Here is a 25,247-nt window from a genome sequence, read left to right on the forward strand (position 1 = left end):
TGCGGCCTACTTGTATCCCGTGTATATCTGGATGAGCTCTAATTTGAGAAGCAAGGGGCTCAATAATGAGGGCAATTATTAGCGGCGAGAGGGGGCAACCCTGACGTGTACCATTTAAGATGCTAAGTGGGGCTGATGGGACACCATTAATTAGAACTGTGGCAGAGGGGGCGGAGTATAGTGCCAGGACGCCAGTGAGAAAGCCACCGGACAAGCCATAGGCCTCCAGGGCGGCTCTCAGAAAACTCCAGGAGATCCGGTCAAATGCTTTTTCAGCATCCAAGGAGAGCATGATAGTGGGGGATCTCCTGGAGTTCGAGATATGTATAAGATCGATAGCACGCCTGGTGTTATCTCTCACCTGACGGCCCGGGATAAACCCCACCTGGTCGTAATGAACAAGGGAGGGGAGGTATGGGTTAAGGCGGTTGGCCAGGATCTTAGCAAAGATTTTCAAGTCCAAGTTCAGGAGAGATATAGGGTGGTAGCTAGCGCAGTTAAGGGCATCCTTGCCTTCTTTGGGGATCACCACAATTCTTGCCTCTAACATCTCAGGGGGAAAGGGGTCGCCATGGACAATCCTATTGAACAGGGACTGAAGGTGGGGGGAGAGAAGAGCAGAGAATTTTTTGTAGTAAAGAGCCGTGAACCCATCCGGGCCCGGGGATTTACCAATTTTTTGCATGAGTATAGTCTGAGCAATTTCTTCCACCGAGATCTCACTGTTAAGATGGTCCATGGCGTCCTGGGGCAATCTAGGCAAGTTAGAAGCAGAAAGAAAGTGGGAGACTAGATCGGAGTGGGGCAGAGGGGAGAAACCAGGTGAGGGGGGTGGGAGGTTGTACAGGTCAGCGTAGTAGGATTGGAAGGCAGCTCTAATGGCAGTGGGGTCTTGGACAAGTTGATTGAGAGAGTTTCTGATAGAGACAATATTAGTTTTGGCTCTCGTGGAACGGAGTCATGCCGCTAGGATCTTGTCCGCCTTGTCTCCCTTCTCATAAAAGGATTGGCGAAGCCACTTAAGACGTTTGGCCACCCGTCCAGTGAGAAGGAGATCAAGTTCCGCTTTAACAGTACGAAGTTCGGACAAGACAGCCTGGTCGGAGGACGCCTTATGCTGGGTCTCAAGTGAGTGGAGTTTAATAGAGAGTTTGTTAAACTGAGAGAGGGATTGTTTTTTAGCTTTTGAAGCTAGGCTGATAACGTGTCCACGAAGAACTGCCTTGTGTGCCAACCAGAGAGTTGACCTAGAGATATCAGGGGTATCATTCAAGGTAAAATAGTCAAAGATCGTGTCCCGAAGATGGGAACGTATCTCCGGGTTGTGGAGGAGGGAGTCGTTAAGGCGCCATGTCATGGGGCGAGGGCGTGAGACCAGACCTGAGAGATCGCAGGTGATAGGGGCATGATCGGACCAGATCAGTGGATGAATATGGGCATCGTGGAGATTTAAGGCGAGATCGTGGCTGAGCAGGACCATATCAATGCGGGAGTAGGAATTATGAGGGGCAGAGTAAAAGGTATAGTCACGAGCAGAGGAGTCTTTTATCCTCCAGGAGTCATAGAGAAGCTGGGATCGCATGAGACGGAGGAGGGATCTGGAGCGGAGGGAGTCCGACGAGGAAGCAATAGGGGGAGAGGGACAGCGGTCTACCTGTGGATTTAAAACGGAGTTAAAGTCCCCAGCAAGTATGAGGTCGCCTTGCCGGACTCGAGTAAGGAGGTTATCTAGCTTTGTAAAGAATCGTTCCTGTCGTTGGTTAGGGGCATAAACGTTGGCTAGGGTACAGAGGTTGTTATTAAGTTTCCCCACCAAATCAAGAAACCGGCCATCTTTGTCGGGATATGAGTCTAGAAGCTCAAAGGTGAGGTGGCGGCGAATAAAATCGCAACCCCCCGTTTCTTGGCCGAATGGTCGCAGGCATGGAAAGAATCAGGGTATGGTTTACATTGCAGCGTAGGATGGGAGTCATGCAGGAAGTGAGTCTCCTGTAGGAAGACCAGGTCACCTTTATGGAGTTTAAGGGAGGCAAAGAGCTTACCTCTCTTTTGGGGGCTATTCAAGCCCTTCACATTAAAAGATAGTACCCGGAGACCCATGGGCAAGCAACAACGAGGTAGGCAGAATAGAAAGAGCGGAGAGCACTGGAAGTAGAGAAAGGAGAGAGAAAGATAGAGAAGAAGGATATAAAGCGAGAGAGAGTGTGGTCAGAAGGGAGGGGGGAAGGAAAGGAAACCGGGAGGGGAGGGAGGGTGGTTGGTCATCCGGCAGTAGGGGCCAGGACCGGTGGTGCTGACAGGGGAAAGGGGTACTAGGTGTCGGGAGGGCACCTAGGTCAGCGAGAGGGCTCAAAGCCCTAAGGGGGCGCAGCATGGGGTCCGGACAACGGATCACAAACCGCTTGGCGAAAGGTAGGAGGCAAACCTCCCCTGGAGGGACCTGAGGGAGAAAGCTGAAGAGAAGACAGGAACAGAAGACAGATGGAGCGCCAGCTCCAGAAGGGAAGGGAGAGGGGGGGGGGGGGGGTAGATGGAAAACAAAAAGTCAGGTTTCAGCATGTTAACATATCAGCAGTGTAACATTTTAACAGGGGGTAACAACAGAACAGTCGTGAGGTAACTAAGGGGCCGGGAGATCAGGATACGGGGAGTCTAAAGTGGAATAGCTCCCCGGGTAGGGGAGTGCGACCAGGAAGGGTCGACCCAATTAAGTAGAGAAGACATTGAATTAGAGAGCTGAAAGTCCATCAGGGAACTGGAGGTGGAGCCTGGGAGGCCGCAGAGGCCGGGACCTTAAACCACTCAGATCGAGGGGGCTGAAGCGAGTCCCGCTGTGTCCGTGGCGGCAGGCGTTGAGTATGGATATCCTGTTCGGGGGTGGGGATGCCCAGCTTGGAGAGCAGCGTTTGAGCCTCGGATAGATCCCTGGCCGTGAGGAGCTTCCCTTGGTGCTAAACCAGGATACGAAAAGGGAAACCCCAGCGGTATTTAACATTATGACGGGAGAGCAGGGAAGTAATGGGTTTGAAGTCTCTGCGTTTGGCCAGAGTGAGCGGGGATAAGTCTTGGAAAATCTGAAGAGGGGTATTCTGGAAAGTCACAGATCCCAGCCGACGGGCCCCCCTCATGACTGCCTCCTTCGCAGTGAAGTAGTGCAGTCGGAGAATGACATCCCTGGGCTGGGAGGAGTCCTGAGAGCGAGGTCGCAGGGCTCGATGCACTCGATCCAGGAGCAGATGTTCTTCAGGGGTGTCAGGTGACAGGTGTGAAAAGAGGCGCTTGAGGTAGAGGTCAAGGTGGGCCGCCTCGACCTCCTCAGGGACACCCCGGATCCTCAGGTTGTTTCTCATCGCCCTATTGTCCTGGTCCTCATGCTCCTCCCGCAAGTGGGCAACATCTTGGCGGAGTCGATGGAAGTCGGTCTCGAACGTTTGTTGGAACGACACCACCTCCTCCACTCATCGTTCAAGTTGATTGGTTCTGGAGCCGATGTCGGCAATATCGGATTTCAGGGAGTCGAGAGCCTGGACTGAGGTCTTAACATCCCGCATCTCCTTAAGGAGGGAGAGAAAGTCCTTGCGGGTGAGGGGCGTGAGATCATCGTCCTCCGAGTCGGAGGGACCCTGGGGGGTCCGGGAGCATCAGGCCTGCTCTTGGCCGGGGTGGTTTTTTTGGTAAGGAATGGTGTGAGGTCGGACCCCTGTGACTTTTTGCCACCCCTGGGCATCGTGAACATATAAAGAAGGGGGTGGACAGCAGGGTGGGAAGTAGAGGTGGCGCTCCAGCAGTGAGGCTCAGGACCAGGGAAGGTAAGGCGAGGGCCCTAGGGAGGCATCATGGTGTGGTCAGCCGAGCACGGCAGATGGGGTAGGTCCAGGGAGTCCCAGGAGAGCAGGGGGCCCACGTGGCCCCGGAGAGGAGCCAGACAGACAGAGGTCGCAGGAGGCGGGGCTCCGTGGAGGACCACCCCCGTTTAGGGACCGCGGAGATGAGCCCCGGGCACGGACCAGCCAGTGACCGGGGCAGCACCGGGGCCGGACAGCAGGGGGAGGGGGGGTCTGCGGTTAGCAGCAGGAACGGCCCTCATGTGGAGTATAATGTGTGGTCCAGAGGGCTGTAGCAGGGGGGATCACAGTCTGCAGGTAGTGAGGGAGATGGGCCTGGAGGCCTGCAAAATGGCCGCCACTAGTGTGCCACACAGAGAGCTGCAGGGAGTACCAGGGTTATTCCGGAGCCTCCCTGGAGGGTCCCCGGCGTCTGGGGGCACCAGGGGTCCGGGGCAGCCAGCAGGTATGTGCGGAGGAGGGAGGGGTCCATCAGGCGCCCGCGGGAGCCCTTCGTGAGTGTGTCCCGGGCCCGGAGCTCCCGGGCGGGCCGCCGCCAAAATCGAGGCCCCGGCTTAAGATCGGGTGTAGGCCTCAGTCCCCGGGAGCCGCCGGAAGCCTCCACAGCACCCAGGAACGGGTCTCAAGGCAGGGGCAGGGGCCGTAGTGGGTCGTACATACCACAGGGATCCCGCCGTCTGCCGTCAGTCTCGGGTCTCCCCTACTGCAGAGCCAGTCCCCCGGCCACCTCCAGCGAGACGGCCGCCGCTCGTACTGCGGCCTCCAGGGATCGTCCTCCGGCCGGACAGCCCCCAGTCTCCAGGTGTGGGTATGGGGGGATACAGGCGGGACGACAGAGAGGCAGCAGCTCCCAGCAATATCGCGGCTCCAGTCCGCCGCTCCAGCCCGGCTCCAAACTCGAGCCCCCGGCTTCAGGCTGGGGGGAGGCCGCAATCCGCAGGAGTGCTTAAAAGCACTCCCCGACTCCGCGGGTCCCCCACAGCAGCTGCGGACACATACAGGGGGTCACAGGAGGCAGTCTGGGGCAGCCTGGTGCAGGTCAGGGGAAGGAGAGGAGAATTAGGAAGACTGTATGTGCAGGAGCTGGAGAGAACACGTCCACTCTCCAAGATGACCAGGCCACGCCCCGCTTTAGAAGGTTTGATACATCTCTCCCATTAAATAAATGTTTCTGTGTTATTCTGACATTCCACAAAAAAAAATGGAAATTCCTGGCAGCACCATCATTGGCTGCTCTTCATGCTCGTGTCCATTTTGTGGCCTCTATTGAGTACATTATCAGCCTACAAAATAACACTATGGGGGATATTCAATTGTTTAAAAAGTTGGTTAGGTGTCTGTTTTTTTCCTGTCTATTAGATAGGAAAAAACAGACACCCAACTGACTTTTCAAACAATTGAATACCCCCCTATTACTGCTTTCCACAAATTATGGTCCCCCTGGTCCCCTTTCCACTCTTCCCCTCTCCCTGGACTCTGCTAATGCTCCTCTATGCCCTATCCTCTTTTGTTTTGAGTTTATTTTGGCTCTGTTGTTAGAGATGAGCCAATCGTATTTCTGATATAAATATTATTCAGGGCCCTACGATGGATGTGACTGTAGCAATTCTCTATGAAATGAGTGGAGAGAGCTCTATCCTAGTTCAGCAGCCCTCTTGGTATTAGCTTTTTTGGTGCACCATCTGACAGCTGAATACTGGTGGCCAGTCCCTCCAATGTCTCTGAGAGTTACACCACTGCTGCCCAGAGTGTCCCTTGTACGCTCCAGGCAGCAATGCAGCAGTACCACATGCTGCAGGGTGCCTGCCCAGAGTGTTCCCTGGATGCATCAGGCAGCAATGCAGCAGTGTCACTGGCTACCGGATGTGGTTTCAGGCACCCTGCGAGCCACATGCAGGTGCTGTGGGGAAGCAATGGTGCCACTCCCAGGGCCCTGTACCCTCGGTGATGGCACCACGGGCACACCCGTAGTTATGGCCCTGGACAGAAAGATAGATAGATAGATAGATAGATAGATAGATAGATAGATAGATAGATAGATAGATAGATAGATAGATAGATAGATAGATAGATAGTACTTTTAGTTGCTTTAAAATGTGAGTGAACAAATCTGCCCTTGGGTCATACATATACTAGTCATACCTATATTGGGTTCATACCTTGTACCATTTTATACTGTCTTATAATACTATAGGATGATTTGTTATTGTGCATAAAAATCCACTCTTCTCCTGCATTGCCAGGCAGGAATTAACAGACCTTAGTGAACAAGATAAAACTTCTCCAAGGGGTGCTTAGATTAACCTGCCACCCACTTCAGTTAACAAAGCTCACCTCCAAGTACAAAGTCAAACACACAAAAGGAAAGCCTGGTGCTGGTTATGTCCAGTTTAGTAAGGAAGTTTCTCCTCCTCCCAATGTTGCACTTACTTGAATTTGTGCAACATTGGGAGGGGAGGGAAATGAGTAGAGAACAAGATGTTATTATACAAAGTCTGCAATTATCAAGAAATTTGAAAGTATATAAAACTGTTTATTACAAAAACTTCCGTGCTAAATGAGACATAACCAGCACAAGGGATTAATAGAGATCCATTACATAATTTAGTCTAAAGATCAGAAAACTCTGGCTTTCACACAATAAGTGATAATGAAGATAGATGGGAATAGAGTTGGAGCGATATACAGTAGATACAATTACAAGAAAATGCCTCTATGAATTTTATCTCTTGTAAACACATTTGTTTACTTTGCACCTGAATTCCTTGTGCAGAGGACAGCAGAGCCCTGTGAAACCGTTCTGTTTGGCATGGTGCTGTATCTCCAATATCTACATGTCTGTTCTGTAGTCTTTCAGGAACCTCCGCTACTTTCCAACTTGTGTCATGTCTAATATGGGCAGTTTCCAATGAAAAGTCAGGATAGCTATTATTCAAGTCAAGATTAGACTTCCGTGCTGTCCGATGCCACAGAATCTGTAATATACCACAATAATGTTCATGTACATTGCTAAAGTATTCATACAACGCTGAGATCTCGGCACTGTGAAAATCGGGAGGCATTTGATATGGCAGTTGTCGGGATCCAGGCGCTCACCATACCGACGCTGGAATCACAACAGCTGGCATACCGACAACTATTCTCCATCTTGGGGTGTCCACGAAAACCCCTGGAGGAAGAATAAATAGCGTGGCGCGCGAAGTACTCCACCGTACCCGCAGCGTGGCGAGTGCAGTGAGCCTGCACAGGGTTCTTTTGCGCTCACCCCGCTGCCTGCATGCCGGCGGTCGGGATCCCGGTGTGTTATGCCGGAATCCCAAGCGCCGGCATAACACACTACACCTGTTAAAAATCTTCTATTTAGCATATATTCTAACAATGACTGATTAGTGCTATTCAGTTACCACAACCAGTTAGTATTACATGCATCTGCTGAACCATTACAGATAAAATGGAATTTCTCTAACATATTAATATAAGTTTTTGGATTATTTTTCTTTCCTTCTCATAAGAGAAATGATTACCCAGGAAGCACAGAAAATATCCTAATAATCTAAAGCAGGCCATACATCAGCGAAGGATGCCGTTCCTGTTCTGATTGCGATCTGTCCGGGAATTCAGCATGTTAAAAATTTCTGACTCACAGATCACAATAATTTTTTTTGTCATAATCAGCGAATCAGGGATTTCCAACATATTGGGTGGTATTTAAATTATATCTCATGCCCAATCTCCTTTCTAAAGTGATCCCCGTTATCACACATATCACGCCCATAGTAATCAGGTTTAGCTGCGTAAAGGATTGGACGCCCTCGCTACCCCGGGGGTAGCAAGATGAAATGATTATACCATGCCCATCAGCAGAAACAGAACGGGTGTGGAAGGGGGTGAAAAGAATTGAATACCGCCCATTGAATTTCACCGAACCACAGCATCAGCAGAATGGGGAATTGGGGCAATACATGTATCAGCCTCATAGATCATTCGGAACTAGATGATGCCATATTTATCTGGGATGCGGTCAAGATCCCGCCGGACAGAATCCCGGCGGTCGAAATACCGACACCGGAATCCCGACCGGCACAATCCCGACATATTCTCCCTCCATGGGTGTCCACGACACCCATAGAGGGAGAATAAAATAGTGTGGCGAGCGCAGGGAGCCCGCAAGGGGCTGCGTTCCGCTCGCCACCCCTGTCGGGATTGTGCTGGTCGGGATTCCGGTGTCGGTATTTCAACCGCCGGGATCTTGTCCAGCAGGATTTCGTACTGATCCTATTTATCCCACTAGTAATCTTTACAGTGTCTCGTACTTTGGGGGTAATTCCAAGTTGATCGCAGCAGGATTTTTGATAGCAACTGGGCAAAACCATGTGCACTGCAGCAGTGCCGTAACTAGGCATTTTAGCACTGTGTGCAAGAAACGACAGTGGCGCCCCCCCTTGTAAGACAGGGGCAGTGCGCGCCGTGGGCGCGCGCAAAATTTATAGGGGCGTGGCTTCACGGGGAAGGGGCGTGGCCACAAAATAATAGCAATTCATACTACGGTGCACAGTAGTCTACATTATTCAAATTACGCTGCACAGTAGCGCCACTACACCAGGTAGAGCCCCTTTTATACATTACAGCAGACAGCGTCCCCCTTTTTACAGATTACAGCAGACAGTCCCCCTTTTTACACATTGCGGCAGCCAGTCCCCCTTTTTACACATTGCGGCAGCCAGTCCCCCTTTTTACACATTGCGGCAGCCAGGCCCCCTTTTTACACATTGCGGCAGCCAGTCCCCCTTTTTACACATTGCGGCAGCCTTTCTTACACATTGCGGCAGCCAGTCCCCCTTTTTACACATTGCGGCAGCCAGTCCCCCTTTTTACACATTGCGGCAGCCAGTCCCCCTTTTTACACATTGCGGCAGCCAGTCCCCCTTTTTACACATTGCGGCAGCCAGTCCCCCTTTTTACACATTGCGGCAGCTAGGCCCCCTTTTTACACATTGCGGCAGCCAGTCCCCCTTTTTACACATTGCGGCAGCCAGTCCCCCCTTTTTACACATTGCGGCAGCCAGTCCCCCTTTTTACACATTGCGGCAGCCAGGCCCCCTTTTTACACATTGCGGCAGCCAGGCCCCCTTTTTACACATTGCGGCAGCCAGTCCCCCTTTTTACACATTGCGGCAGCCAGGCCCCCTTTTTACACATTGCGGCAGCCAGTCCCTCTTTTTACACATTGCGGCAGCCAGGACCCCTTTTTACACATTGCGGCAGCCAGGACCCCTTTTTACACATTGCGGCAGCCAGTCCCCCTTTTTACACATTGCGGCAGCCAGTCCCCCCTTTTACACATTGCGGCAGCCATGCCCCCTTTTGTCCCCCTTTTTACACATTGCGGCAGCCAGGCCCCCTTTAAACACATTGCGGCAGCCAGGCCCCCTTTTTACACATTGCGGCAGCCAGTCCCCCTTTTTACACATTGCGGCAGCCAGGCCCCCTTTTTACACATTGCGGCAGCCAGGCCCCCTTTTTACACATTGCGGCAGCCAGTCCCTCTTTTTACACATTGCGGCAGCCAGGACCCCTTTTTACACATTGCGGCAGCCAGGACCCCTTTTTACACATTGCGGCAGCCAGTCCCCCTTTTTACACATTGCGGCAGCCAGTCCCCCTTTTTACACATTGCGGCAGCCAGGCCCCCTTTTGTCCCCCTTTTTACACATTGCGGCAGCCAGGCCCCCTTTTTACACATTGCGGCAGCCAGGCCCCCTTTTTACACATTGCGGCAGCCAGTCCCCCTTTTTACACATTGCGGCAGCCAGGCCCCCTTTTTACAGCCAGTCCCCCTTTTTACACATTGCGGCAGCCATCCCCCTTTTTACACATTGCGGCAGACGGTGACCCCCTGAGAGAGAGAGAGAGAGAGAGAGAGAGAGATACTTACCATCTCCCTGCTGGCAGTCAGGCTCCTCGTGCAGCTCCCTCGGTGCAGGCAGTGAGGTGAGAAGGAGGAGGAGGGAGGGGGAGCAGGGAGCCGCAGCAGCGCTATGTCATTGATAGTAAGCGCCGCTGCAGCATCCCCCTCTCCTTCCGTATTGGCTGCCCGGCGCTGCTGTGGATGCTGGGATGGAGGAACCGCATCCCAGCATCCACAGCAGCGCCGGGCAGCCAATACAGAAGGAGAGGGGGATGCTGCAGCGGCGCTTACTACCAATGACATAGCGCTGCTGTGGCTCCCTGCTCCCCCTCCCTCCTCCTCCTTCTCCGCTGCCCGGCGCTGGTCCTCTTCTCCCTCCACAGCGCGGCGCACACAGCACACAGCACACAGCAGAGGCAGCATGTAATGAGTCAATTTGACTCATTACATGCCGCTGGCCGTGCGCCCTCAGGGCAACTGCGCTGTGTGCCAAGCCCACTTGGCACACACGTAGTTACGGCCCTGCACTGCAGGGAAGGCAGATATAACATGTGCAGAGAGAGTTAGATTTGGGTGTGGTGTGTTCAATCTGCAATCTAATTTGCAGTGTAAAAATAAAGCAGCCAGTATTTACCCTGCACAGAAACAAATAACCCACCCAAATCTAACTCTTTCTGCACATGTTATATCTGCCTCCCCTGCAGTGCACATGGTTTTGCCCAGTTGCTATCGAAAATCCTGCTGCGATCAACTTGGAATTACCCCCTTTAGTTGGATTAATATTCAATACACCAACTATTTGCAAAAAGGCTTATTATACTGTGTATTTTCAGATATAAAATTTTCTTTGAAGAAAGGGCAAGTGTTCCATTAAAAACAGTATTTATCTCACTGTTTGCAATATTGCACCACAATTGCTAATGGCAACTACAAATCTACATAGCTCCTCATGGTAACTCATACTACAGATGGGTGCTCAGTTATCTTGGCTGGCTGAGGCGTTAGTCGCGATCGGGCATACGCAGCGTACCTAGTCATAGGGAGGTGCGCCTAGTCGTAGGGAGGCGCACAGAGCGTTTGGCATTACCTTTGAGTGTAATACCTGCGATCATCCCCAGATGTTGCTTTTTCAAATCATCAATGCACATGCGTGTGGTCTCCATTAAAACACATTACTGAACTACAGCGTAATAACTACTTTACTGGTGCGTCTCATTACGCTACACACTACAATATGCTACAGTATGTCATACAGTATATAACAGTATATACAGTACAGACGCAAATAGTACAGCATATACAGATGCAAATGAACGTGTTACAGTATGGTCTATTGATGTTAGGGATATGTGAGTGTCCAAATCACGTAGTATTAAGTATAATGGGGAGAGATAAAAGCTCCTCCCTAAGTTTCTGGATGCCAAATCACTGTGCTTAGCGTCTCTGTACGGTATTTTGTATTTGAGTACTAAATAGCACGAACAGCTTGTAACGTACAGCGGCAAGTGATAACTTTCTAAGTATGATGGAGAGAGATAAAAGCTCCTCCCTAAGTTCCTGGATGCCAAATTACAGTGCTTAGCATTTCTGTACAGTACTTTCTATCTAGCCAGAAACCCTGCATCCCGTGCAAGCTGGGCGGACAACTGGACGGGATCCGACACATGGTTGCTTGCCGCTTCCCTTTGCAGTATCACATAAACTAGTGGTTGGTCTGCCCTGAAAGCCAAGAGTCTCCTCTTTTGCATGGTACCAGTCCTGAGTCTCTGGGACACCCAGAACCAGTAATATCAGTATGCAAAGTGGACCCATTTTCCCATAGACTATAATGGGCCCATTAATTCAGACCCACCATGGGTTCCGACACTTGCCATGAGCCTTGTGGGGCTCACTGAAACTTGGAGTTAGTATCCTCCGGTAGCTAATTGTCTCCCCTTCCATACCTACCTGATTCTGAGCCGAATGGACTCTCAAAACCAGATATTAAGCTTTAAGCCCATTTTAATTTAATTTAATAGCTCACATAAACCGAACGTCAATGGACCATTGCTTTAACACGTTCGTTTGTGTCTGTACAGATTACTTTTATTTATTGATTTATTGGTTTCTTTTTTTGGGTCCTGACAGACAATTAATATTTTCGACAGCGTCTTTGACCTCCGCTGGTTAATCCCCCCCCTCCCCCTTTATGCTGTTAGGGGACTTGGACACTCATATCGCAAAACACAGTATTTTCCACAGCCTCCCCCTACCCCCATCCCATCGCCTTCCCCTACCCCCATCCCCCATCATTGTGTTATGCCGGACATAACACAATGAAGCCTGGCTGGATCAGTGAGATCCATGCAGGGCTTCATTGTGTTACAGTGTTAAAAGTGTTAAAAAAAATTTGCATGGGGTCCCCCCTCCTAAGCATAACCATCCTCGGCCTCTTTGAGCTGGCGCTGGTTGTTTTAATACCGGGGAAAAATTGGACAGGGGTTCCCCATATTTAGCCAACCAGCACCGGGCTCTACGTCCGGTCCTGGTTCCAAAAATATGGGAGACAAATGATGTAGGGGTCCCCATATTTTTAAAACCAGCACCGGGCTCCACTAGCCAGAGAGATAATGCCACAGCCGGGGGACACTTTTATACTGGTCCCTGCATCCGTGGCATTACCCCCCCAACTAATCACCCCTGTGGGAGTGGTTACCCCTTAAATCCATTAAAGTCCTCCCCCTCCAGGCCCCCAAGGACCAGGGGTGAAGCCCGAGGCTGCCCCCCCATCCCTGGGCGGTGGATGGGGGCTGATAGCCTTTGTGTAAAATAAAGAATATTGTTTTTTGTCGTAGAACTACAAGTTCAGAAGCCTCCCTCACAAGCTGGTACTTGGAGAACCACAGGTAGCAGCATGCGGGGAAATAACTGGCCTGCTGGCACCTGTAGTTCTACCACAAAAAATACCCAAATAAAAACAAAACACACACACCTTGAAAGTATAATTTTATTCAAACACACTTACACACTCACACATACTTACCTACATCCCACGCTGCCCTATCACATATACTTGTCCAGTAGAATCCACAGGGTACCTGTAAGGAATAAAATTATACTTACGACCCATCTGGTGAAGCTCTTCGGTCCTGTAGTAATCTAAAGGGTAGATTTAAAAAAGAAAAACGAAATCCCACTCCACGCAACTAAAGGGGTTCATGTGGACACATGGAACCCCTTTCCCTGAATGCCAGGACCCCCTGTGACTCCTGTCACTGGAGATCCCAGCAGCCAATCAGGGAGCGCTCGTCATGGTGCTCTCCTGATTGGCTGTGCGCTACTAGCCTGTCAATCAGGCGGAATGCAGCGGTTAGAATGGAGTTTAGCGCAGCTCCATTCTAGCCTATGATGGGAACTTTGCGGTCTGCAGCTAATCGCGGGGTTAATTGGGGTCACTCTTGTGGGTGACCCCTATTAACTTTGCAGTTAACCGCAAACCGCAAAGTTCCCATCATAGGCTAGAATGGAGGAACGCGATCCTCCATTCTAGTCGCTGCGCTACTCCTGATTGACAGGCTAGTAGTGCACAGCCAAGCAGGAGAGCGCCATGACGTGTGCTCCCTGATTGGCTGCTGGGATCTCCAGTGACAGGAGTCACGGGGGATCCCGGCATTCGGGGTAAGGGGTGCCTTGTGTCCACATGGACCCCATTAGTTGCGTGGAGCGGGATTTATTTTCTCATTTTATTTTTTATCTACCCTATGTATTACTACAGGACAGAAGAGGGCCGCGCTTCACCGGATGGTCCGTAAGTATAATTTTATTCCTTACAGGTAACCCGTGGATTCTACTGGACAAGTGGACTTGATTCTCGGCGTGGGATGTAGGTAAGTATGTATGAGTGTGTAAGTGTGTTTGAATAAAATTATACTTTCAAAGTGTGTGTGTGTGTTTTGTTTTTATTTGGGTATTTTTTTGTGGTAGAACTACAGGTACCAGCGGGCCTCAGAGACGCTGTTGAAAATAATAATTGTCAGGACCCAAAAAAAACCCAATAAATCAATAAATAAAAGTAGTGTGTACAGACACAAATGAACTTGTTAAAGCAATGGTCCATTGACGTTCGGTTTATGTGAGCTATTAAATTAAATTCAATTAAAATGGGTTTAAAGTTTAATATCTCCGGTTCTGAGGGTCCAATCGGCTCAGAATCAGGTAGGTATGGAAGGGGAGACAATTAGCTACCGGAGGATACTAACCCCAAGTTTTATGTGACTCCCACAAGGCTTATGGCAAGTGTCGGAACCCATGGTGGGTCTGAATTAATGGGCCCATTATAGTCTATGGGAAAATGGGTCCACTTTGCATACTGATATCTCTAGTTCTGGGTGTCCCAGAGACTCAGGACTGGTACCATACAAAAGAGGAGACTCTTGGATTTCAGGGCAGATCAACCACTAGTTTATGTGATACTGCAAAGGGAAGTAGCAAGCAATCATGTGTCGGGTCCCCTACAGTTGTCCGCCCAGCTTGCACGGGATGCAGGGTTTCTGGCTAGATAGAAAATACTGTACAGAAATGCTAAGCACTGTAATTTGGCATCCAGGAACTTAGGGAGGAGCTTTTATCTCTCTCCATTATACTTAGAAAGATTACACTTGCCACTGTACGTTACAAGCTGTTCGTGCTATTTAGTACTCTAATAGAGCATACTGTACAGAGATACTAAGGACGGTGATTTGGCATCCAGGAACTTAGGGATGCGCTACTCCTGACTGACAGCTAAGTAGTGCACAGCCAAGCAGGAGAGCGCCATGACATGTGCTCCCTGATTGGCTGCTGGGATCTCCAGTGACAGGAGTCACGGGGGTCCCGGCATTCGGGAAAGGGGATCCATGTGTAAACATGGAACCCCTGTAGTGGCGTAGATCGGTCATGGATTTCTTCAGGAAAGAAGAGGACCGATCATCACTGGATAATAGGTGAGTATATTGGAATTTTGGATTTACAGGTAAACATTTGGATTCTACATGGAGAAGGGGACGTGATTGGGCGTCGTGGGATGTAGGTAAGTATGTATGAGTGTGTAAGTGTGTTTTAATAAAATTGTACTGTCACGGTGTGTCTTGTTATTATTTGGATATTTCTTTTGTTGTAGAACTACAGGTACCAGTGGGCCCGTTATTTCCCCACATGCTGGTACTTGCAGCTCTCCAAGTACAAGCAAGCGGGGGAGTCTTGCTGGGACTTGTAGTTCTAAAACAAAAGACAATATTTTTTTTTTTACACACGAAAAGGCTATCAGCCCCCCATCCACCACCCAGGGATGGGGGGGGGGGGGGGGGGTACAGCCTCGGGCTTCACTCCTGGCCCTTGGGTGCCTGGAGGGAGGGAATCCCTTGATTTAAGGGGTCCCTACTCCCCCAGGGTACCCCGACCAGGTGTGACTAATTGGGAGGTAATGCTATGGCCGCAGGGACCTACATAAATGTGTCCCCTGGCTGTGGCATTATATCCTCGGTGTTGGTTTTAAAAATACGGGGGACCCCTATGTCTTTTGTCCCCCATATTTTTGGAACCACGGCCGGCCCAAGAGCCCGGTGCTGGTTTTCTAAATACAGGGGGACCTCAGTCAATTTTTCCCCAGTAGTTAAACTACCAGGACCGGCTCAAGGAGTCCGAGGCTGGATGTGCTTAGGAGGGGAGACCCCACGCAAAACTTTTTTGACATTTTTAACTATTTCCAACCCTTTTCCACAGAGAAGCATGCACGGATCTCACTGCATCTGCTTTTGTAAAAGCATGTCGTGCGTGCGCATTGCGTCCCATACGCATGCGCAGAAGTGCTGCTTATTTACCTAATCGCTGCGACCGAAAACAGCTAGCGAACAACTCGGAATGACCCCCAAAGTGTGAGTGGTTGCTTTAGGCCATGGAATAATTGTGCTAAGTACACTATGTTATCGAATATTAGATTTAATGCTGCACATATTTACAGGATTGACTGTCCTAGTGTGAGGCTGTTATTTGATATTTTGTAAAACACAACTTACTGTTCAAAGCCATGGAACTAAAGGGGACATTTACTAAGCAGTGATAAAAGTGGAGAAGTGAGCCAGTGGAGAAGTTGCCCATGGCAACCATTCAGCATTGATGTAACATTTTTAATTTGCATACTTCCAAAATATACAGAGCAGCTGATTGGTTGCCATGGGCAACTTCTCCACTGGCTCACCTCTCCACTTTTATCACTGCTTAGTAAATGACCCCCTTAAATACATATATAATAGAATGGTTGTAGTTATAAATGTATCCAGACACTTACTGAAGACACTGTATGACTTTAGCTATACCGATCAATATGAGGCACCGTTTATAAGAACATAAAAGGAACGTTAGTCATCATATACTGTAGTTGTACAAACTAACTAATTTACTTTGAAAAACTTGCTTGGTTTTGGTAATATTTAATGACTTTTTCTGTTTAACTTCCCATTGAATGTGTTGCTACCTTTCTTGGATTGAAACACTGATTTACTAAATGCAAAACTGTATTCTACACGTAGCATTGACCTTCTCTGTGTTTCCAATAAAACAAACTGCTAAATGTAAGTATATTTGTTTTGCCACATAATATTTACAGTCATAAGTATTGTTAGTTTTATCATTAAAGTTAGGACCTGACAGTAAATAGCGTGACATGAATGTTTTCATTATTATTTATCTTAAATCATATACACACTCATGGATCATAGATTTATTTATTAGCCCCAAACATGTTCTCACCTTGTCAACATCGTTATTGAAAGTAGAAACAAGCTGAACCAGAAAATGGATTGCATCTGGTGTGAGCAGGGTACGGAACTCACTTTCCAGACCAGCTGGAGGGTCACTCAGATCCACATTGTCCATTGCCTATAATATAATTCATTTTATTCAGGCTACAACAAGCTTGTGACCTTCTCTTATATCTTAGAAATGCGTATGGGAGTTCATATTTAAAATTATTATTAAGTTCAAGTCAGACACTACATTTCTTAAAGAAAGACGGTGACAAATTCCCTGCAAGCTAAAAGAATCACAACATATATACAGGAGATAATGCGAACCGCTCAGCACACATCTCTCCCGGCGCTCAGCACAGCGCGATCTGTGCTGAGCGTGCGGGGGGAGACGGGGGGGCCGCTCACTTCACCCAGCGGGTGAAATGAGCGACCCGCTAGATTGGCCTGCATGCAGGCCAATCTAGCAGCAGCGATAGCGATGCGCGGGGCTGCGCATCGCTATCGCTGAGGGGGCTACACACGGAGCGATCGTGCTTAAAATCTAAGCAATCTAGTCAGATTGCTTAGATTTTAAGCAGCGATCGCTCCGTGAGTACCCCCCTTAAGAGAAAAGTCCAGGAGCAGAGCATTCTGTCCCTCCTGGAGAGGGTCATGTTGGGAGGTATGCAGGTGTGGCAGATATAACATTTGCAGAGAGAGTTAGATTTGGGTGGGTTATTTTATTTCTGTGCAGGGTCAATACTGGCTGCTTTATTTTTACACTGCAATTCAGATTGCAGATTGAACACACCACACCCAAATCTAACTCTCTCTGCAAATGTTATATCTGCCCCCCCTGCAGTGCAAATGCGGGGTAATTCCAAGTTGATCGCAGCAGGATTCTTTTTAGCAGTTGGGCAAAACCATGTGCACTGCAGGGGGGGGGGCAGATATAACATGTGCAGAGAGAGTTAGATTTGGGTGGGTTATTTTGTTTCTGTGCAGGGTAAATACTGGCTTCTTTATTTTTACACTGCAATTTAGATTGCAGATTGAACACATCACACCCAAATCTAACTCTCTCTGCACATGTTATATCTGCCTCCCCTGCAGTGCACATGGTTTTGCCCAACTGCTAAAAAAAAATCCTGCTGCGATCAACTCAGAATTACCCCCTTGGTTTTGCCCAATTGCTAAAAAATTTCCTGCTGCGATCAACTTGGAATTACCCCCTATGTTTGTTACAGGCAATGCTCGGCAGACCCTTACACCAAAAACTATAGATTGGTATGTTGCTCATTTGTTAAAACAGTCCCAATGTTTATTTCTCTGTTGGTCCTCTATATTTATATTAACACTAGGTGACTCATCGCGCCCTACGGGTGCTCTTCACACCGTCGCAAGGGGCTACACCCCCTTAACCCTTGCACACCCTTGGGCCGTGCAAAATTTTGATTATATGGAGTATTACTTCCAATCATAATTCTGTGAGTGATTAAATATTGCACGGACAAAGGGCGTGCAATGGTTAAGGGGCCGTAGCTCCTTGTGACGGCGTGAACAGCGCACGCAGGGGACGATGAATAGTAGGTGCTATGGTTGGGGGAGTGGTGGGTGCGGGAGAGAGGCGGCTGGGGAGGGGGCCTGGGGGTGCCATGGGTGGGGGAGAGGCGGTTGCGGGGGTGCTGCGGGTGGCGGAGGGGCGGTTGCGGTGTAGCAGCAGATGGGGGAGGGCAGCGTGCGGGTGTGCTGTGAGTGGGAGTCCGGAGCCACCGCGGGTGGGGGAGGGCCGCGTGCGGGTGTGCCGTGGGTGGGAGTCCAGAGCCACCGCGGGTGGGGGAGGCACAGGTGCGGGGGTGCCGTGGGTGGGGGAGGGACGGTTGCAGGGGTGGCACGGGTGGGGGAGGGATAGGTATGGGGGTGTCGCGGGTGGGGTAGGGGGTCCGGAGGTGCTGTGGGTGGTGGAGGGGGTGCCACGGGTGGGGGTGGTATGGTGTGCAGTGTATGTATGGTGTGTAGTAATGCAGTGTATGTATGTATAGTAATGCAGTGTATGATGTATGTATGTATGTATGTATGTATGCAATGTGTGCAGTGTATATGTATGTACATATATATTGTATGTAATTTGGCTAGTGTATGTATGTATATATATATATATATATATATATATATATATATGTAATGTGTGGTGTATGTATGTAGTGTAGCAGTGCAGTGTACGTATGTATGTATATATGTAATGTGTGCAGTGTATGTATGTAGTGTAGCAGTGCAGTGTATGTATATATGTAATGTGTGTAGTGTATGTATGTAGAATAGCAGTGCAGTGTATGTATGTATATATGTAATGTGTGCAGTGTATGTATGTACTGTAGCCAATGTCGGACTGCCCCACAGGGGTACAGGGGAAACCCCTGGTAAGCCCCACTGCCTGAGGGCCCACCTCCTTCCATTATACTGCACATGACTATGGTGTATATTCTGCAGTGCATTCCTGTTACTAATCTGGTACTTTATTATGCATGCACTAGCAGTTTTACTATATGTATTTAACAAGGGGCCCAGACAATGCACTCCCTAAAGGTTAGCCCCTCCGGAGACATCCCTAAGCATGGGCCCCTACCACTGCATTTCCCCGGTGGGCCCTTCATACCCCAGCCCGACACTGGGGTAAATTTACTAAGATGGGAGTTCTATTTAAGATGGGATGTTGCCCATAGCAACCAATCAGATTCCAGGTATTATCTTCTAGAAGGTGCTAGATAAATGAGAAGTAGAATCTGATTGGTTGCTATGGGCAACATCCCATCTTAAATAGAACTCCCATCTTAGTAAATGTACCCCACTGTGTGTAGCAGTGCAGTGTGTGTATGTATGTATATATGTAAATGTATATATGTAATGTGTGCAGTGTATGTATGTATATATATATGTAATGTGTGCAGTGTATGTATGTAGTGTAGCAGTGCAGTGTATGTGTGTATATATATAATGTGTGCAGTGTATGTATGTAGTGTAGCAGTGCAGTGTATGTATGTATGTATATATGTAATGTGTGCAGTGTATGTATGTAGTGTAGCATTGCAGTGTATGTATGTATACAGAGCCGGCCCTAGGCAAATGCAAACTAGGCGAATGCGGCATGCCTATATTCGGTGTGTAGCATTTCGTATGCAACCACATTCCTCAAAAAAGGTGCCCGATGTTAGCAGAGCTGCCAGCTGACTCACGCCAGGCATCTTCTGCTGCATGGCACATTGAGGCAAGATTTATGAGGACACATCTGTATCCAGGCTGAGGCAGAGGTCACAGTGTTAGCGGCCGTGTGAGTGTTTTGTGTGAGTGGGTTGGTTGTGCAATAGTGTTTAGCATATGTGTAAGGGGCATTATGCGTGTCATGTGTATAAATGCATTCATAATGTGCAGCAAGTGTGTAAGGGGCACTGTGTGTCATTATGTGTATAAGGGCATTAATAATGTGCAGCATATGTGTAAGGGACATTATGTGTATCATTATGTGTATAAGGGCATCAATAATGTGCGGCATATGTGTAAGGTACATTATGTGTATAAGGGCATTAATAAAAGTTGGCATAATGTGTAAGGCGTATTATGTTTATAAGGACATTAATAATGTGGGTCATATGTGTAAGGGGCATTACTGTGTGGTATGTGTATAAATACATTACTAATGTGTGGCATTATGTGTATAAGGTGCTCTACTTTGTGGCATTACATATAGAAAGGGCACTACGTCTGGTTTAATGTGAATAAAGATCAATATGGTGTGGTGTAATGTGAATAAGGAGCAATTCAGTGTCATGTATTGTGAATAAGGGGCACTACTGTGAGGAGTAACGTTTATAAGGTAAAGTGGTATTACTGTGTGATGTAATGTGAATTAGGAACACTATTGCATGATAAAATGTGAATAAAGTTGCAGTACTGTGTGGCAGAACTTTAATTGGGGGTACTATTGTGTGGCCATGCCCCTTCCCAACAAAAACACACCCCTTTTTGTGCGCACTGTTCCTATTTAACATATAGGGGGTAGGAAGGGTTCACTACGATATGCCGGCAGCCGGGCTCCCGGCGACCAGCATACCGGCGCCGGGAGCCCGACCGCCGGCTTACCGACAGTGTGGCGAGCGCAAATGAGCCCCTTGCGGGCTCGCTGCGCTCGCCACACTACGGGCACGGTAGGGAGAATAAGTGTCGGTATGCCAGCTGTAGGGCTCCCGGCACCGGTATGCTGGTCGCCGGGAGCCCGACCGCCGGCATACTGAAGACCACCCGGTAGGAACACCAATATAAGGATTGCAAAGGGTGAGAGGTGATGGTGCTGGGAAAGGGGTGCAGGGTCAGAGGCGGAACTAGCGGTGGTGCTAGGGGGCACCAGCCAAAATCTTGCCTAGGGCATCATATTGGTTAGGGCCGGCTCTGTATGTATATATGTAATGTGTGCAGTGTATGTATGTAGTGTAGCAGTGCAGTGTATGTATGTATATACGTAATGTGTGGTGTGTATGTATATAGTGTAGCAGTGCAGTGTATGTATGTATATATGTAATGTATGCAGTATGTATGTGGGGCCTAATTCTGAGTTGATCGCAGCAGCAACTTTGCTAGTAGTTGGACAAAACCACGTGGACTGCAGGAGGGGCAGATATAACATGTGCAGAGAGAGTTAGATTTGGGTGGGGTGTATTCAAACTGAAATCTAAATTGCAGTGTAAAATAAAGAAGCCAGTATTTACCCTGCACAGAAACAAAATAACCCACCCAAATCTAACTCTCTCTGCACATGTTATATCTGCTACACCTGCAGTGCACATGGGCCCTCATTCCGAGTTGTTCGCTCGTTGCAGAGTTTCGCTATATTGCGATTAGTCGCTTACTGCGCATGCGCAAGGTTCGCAGAGTGCATGCGCTTAGTTATTTTACACAAAAGTTAGGTATTTTACTCACGGCATAACGAGAATTTTTCATCGTTCTGGTGATCGGAGTGTGATTGACAGGAAGTGGGTGTTTCTGGGCGGAAACTGGCCGTTTTATGGGTGTGTGCGGAAAAACGCTGCCGTTTCTGGGAAAAACGCGGGAGTGGCTGGAGAAACGGGGGAGTGTCTGGGCGAACGCTGGGTGTGTTTGTGACGACAAACCAGGAACGAAACTGACTGAACTGATCGCAGTGGCAGAGTAAGTCCCGGGTTACTCAGAAACTGCAAAGAAATTTCTATTCGCAATTATGCGAATCTTTCGTTTGCACTTCTGCTAAGCTAAGATACACTCCCAGAGGGCGTAGGCTTAGCGTGTGTAATGCTGCTAAAAGCAGCTAGCGAGCGAACAACTCGGAATTACCCCCATGGTTTTGCCCAATTGCTAACAAACTTGCTGCTGCGATCAACTCAGAATTACCCCCGTAGTGTAGCAGTGTAGTGTATGTATGTATGTATGTATATATGTAATGTGTGCAGTGTATGTATGTAGTGTAGCAGTGCAGTGTATGTATGTATGTATGTATGTATATATGTAATGTGTGCAGTGTATGTATGTAGTGTAGCAGTGCAGTGTATACAGGGGAGCGCTGTGTGGCACGCGGCAGCAGTGAGCGCTGTCCGAGGACGGATTAGGGGAGCGTGCGGGCCGCGGCAGCAGTGAGAGCTGTCCACAGGCTGAGGGCAATGGTGACGGGTGGCCTTCAGCTAAGAGCTGACTGCGAATTTCCGGGGAAGGTGGGTGGCCAGCGGCGGAGGTGAGATTGACCGCAGCTGAGTGCTGGGCGGCCTCTCTCCGCCCCAGCCTGGTAGTCTCCGACAGCCGGAGAGATGGAGCCGCAGAGAGAGGAGGAGACGGGGGCGGGAGACAGAGTGGCCATACGTACAGCGGCGGCTCTGACTGACTGAGGGGTGCCGTCCTCCTCCTCCTATTGGCCTAGCTCTGTGACTCTGCCCAGTGTTAGCCACACAGTCAAAGAGTGACAGATCTGGGCAGTTATATAGGAGATACAGGTACACCACTGATTTTCCAGCAACTGATGGTCCAGCACTTCCGTTCATCCGGACACATCGGACTGTGGAGGGGAGTTAGGCTGCGGGAGAGTTAGAGTTAAGCTGCGGGGGGGTTTAGGGTTAACCTGCGGGGGGTTTAGGGTTAGGCTGCAGAGGGTAGTTAGGCCATGGGGCGGGGTGTCTTTGGATGTTGTATTTGTTCTGCATGATCTCTGCGTTCTAGAAACTACAAATCCCAGAAAGCCGTGCGCTATCAGCCAGACGTGGCCACTCCTCCCAGTGGGTGCTGGAAAATCCATGGTGTACCTGAACCTGCTTGTGAAAAGCTGTGGTGTAACTACAGGATGGCTAGACTGACAAATGTCCAGGGGCCACAAGGTGGAGGGGGCCCACCCCGTAATTAGCACTCCGCTTCTCCTTCCTGTGTAAGCCTGCTCTCAGACTCCTGTGTAACTAGCCAATGGGAGTCTGGGGGCAAGCTTATATAGCAAGGAGTGCTGCATCCTGAGTGGATCCGCGGCTATGGAACACAGCACTGCCATTCCCATGGGTCAGACAACCGTCACACATATTACATGTAAAATTAAAAGTATGTTTATATTTTAAACACCCCCCCCCCCTCTCCATGTTATGTGTGCTCTGCGCTGCAGCCCAGGGGCAGCAGCCACCACTGATAATGGCTAGCAATTGGGTAATCAGTGCCGATACACTTACAAAGCTTATTAATAAACAGGCTAAACACGGCCAGTGTCCCTGCTTTCTACCATTCTGTAATCATATTTCAGTATGTGTTTTATTTATGTGCTGCACGCTACTTACCCTGCAGCAAATGGCCCTAGGACATAGAGTTCCTATGTTGATTGGCAGCTAGCTCCGTTTAGTGTAAGTAAACAGTTAAATGAGTTCACAGATACCCTAAAGGCCCATATTCACGGGCAGATCTGGGGAGAGATGTGTGCTGAGCGAACTGCTCAGCACACATCTCTTCCCCCGCTCAGCACAGCGTGATGTGTGCTGAGCGTGCGGGGTGGTGGGGGGCGCTCATTTCACCCAGCAGGTGAAATGAGCAACCTGCTAGATTGAGCCTGCTTGCAGGCCAATCTAGCACCAGCGATAGCGATGCGCAGGGCTGCGCATCGCTATCGCTGTGGGGGGTACACACGGAGCGATCATGCTTAAAATCTAAGCAATCTAGTCAGATTGCTTAGATTATCGCTCTGTGAGTACCCCCTGTGAGTACCCCCTTAAGTAATGGTGTGTACACACAGTGAGATATTTTCTTACGATTTTGACTATATAGTCAAAATCGTAAGAAAGTCACCATGCGATCCCGATTCGATGCCGATGCGCGTTCGGCATCACAAGCCTAGATAGTCAAAATGTACTTGCCTGCACAGACTATCTCATAGAAGAGATAGTCAAAATAGACACTTAGCCAATATCGCACATAGTCAGTATCGCAAGCACACTCATTATGTGCTTGCGATGCCGACCTAGCCCCTGTCGCATAGTGAGAATCGGGCTTAGCCCGAATCTCACCGTGTGTATGCACCTTAAGTATGTTGTTGTTGTTCATGCTTCTGTATCTAAAAGACCAACTAGACTTCAACATAAGTAAGGTTGCTCAGTACACAACAAGCACATCAACATATAACCAACATTAAGAAAAGCCATCAACACATAACCTCAGCATGCTAGAGTGATAATGATTGGTATGAAAACCTTTACCATGTGGTTTTCTTCAAGCCAGTTTGACAAAATTAATGTAGGAAACTTGTATTGTATATTCTATTAGTGAAACTACAGTATTCTACACATATAAGCTTATATTTCTATTAATTACTAAGCTGAATTCTGCTCTGTATTATTATATGATGAAACATATTGTATGAGATAGAAAGCAATTATCAGATAGATACTGAATTACCTGAGGAAATACCAGTAGTTTGTCTGCTGTTATCGTAACGGAAGAAGAATGAGATTGTGCAGTGTAAGTACTTCCCTATCAATAGTTAACTGTAATGTCCTCAGACTTTGATCTGTAACATCAGACATCTCTTGGATTAACTATATTTTTACCAGGCATGTCAGCCTCACAGTAATAATATATGAGCACCTCAAGCCTGCTTCAGGCATATATACAATTTTGCCTGCTTATGGATCTCTTGATGTTTTGCAGTTGGCACACGCATATGTAACTTAGGGCAATTATGGGGGATTCAGAGTAGTAAACTACTGCAGCTGAGTGGGGGGCGATGGCACAGTCGCACGTAGGATAATAGGATAAGTGTTCTGTAGGCATGTTGACAGAATTGTGATGTATTCAGAGGTCAGCGTATGCCATGGGTCTTCAACCTGTGGCCCTCCAGCTGCTGTGAAACTACATGTCCCAGCATGCCCTGCCACAGTTTTGCTATTAAGGTATGCTAAAACTGAGGCAGGGCATGCTGGGATGTGTAGTTCCACAGCAGCTGGAGGGCCGCAGGTTGAAGACCCATGGCGTATGCAGTGATTCATCCGCTTTCAATCTCTTATACGGTACCAAGAATAGGGCTGCTGCAATTGCATAAAGACTGCTACTTTCACCAGAAGATATTGGATTCTGAACACTATTGTCTTAAAAATATAACAATTTATTCTATTAAAAACAATATAACCATTAAAAACAATTATGGCTCTCCTCACAATTAAATGATATACATATACACCACTTTCAATAAAATTCTCTATGAATCGTTAG

General features: G+C 48.6%; 1 protein-coding gene across 1 annotated transcript in view; it reads right to left on the minus strand.

Moving 5' to 3' along the window:
- The window catches only part of LOC134918481 (uncharacterized), a 93,438-nt gene extending 68,936 nt beyond the window's left edge, over nt 1–24,502 (minus strand). The window contains exons 1-3 of the mRNA XM_063920368.1: nt 24,435–24,502; nt 16,519–16,647; nt 6,602–6,820 (exon numbers count right to left, since the gene is read on the minus strand). Of these exons, the coding sequence (XP_063776438.1) occupies nt 6,602–6,820; nt 16,519–16,644 (345 nt within the window). The 5' untranslated portion in view covers nt 16,645–16,647; nt 24,435–24,502. The remainder of the gene's footprint in view (nt 1–6,601; nt 6,821–16,518; nt 16,648–24,434) is intronic.
- Nucleotides 24,503–25,247: the final 745 nt, after the last annotated feature.

The sequence above is a fragment of the Pseudophryne corroboree genome, chromosome 1, assembly GCF_028390025.1.
Source record: "Pseudophryne corroboree isolate aPseCor3 chromosome 1, aPseCor3.hap2, whole genome shotgun sequence".
Classification (NCBI taxonomy): domain Eukaryota; kingdom Metazoa; phylum Chordata; class Amphibia; order Anura; family Myobatrachidae; genus Pseudophryne; species Pseudophryne corroboree.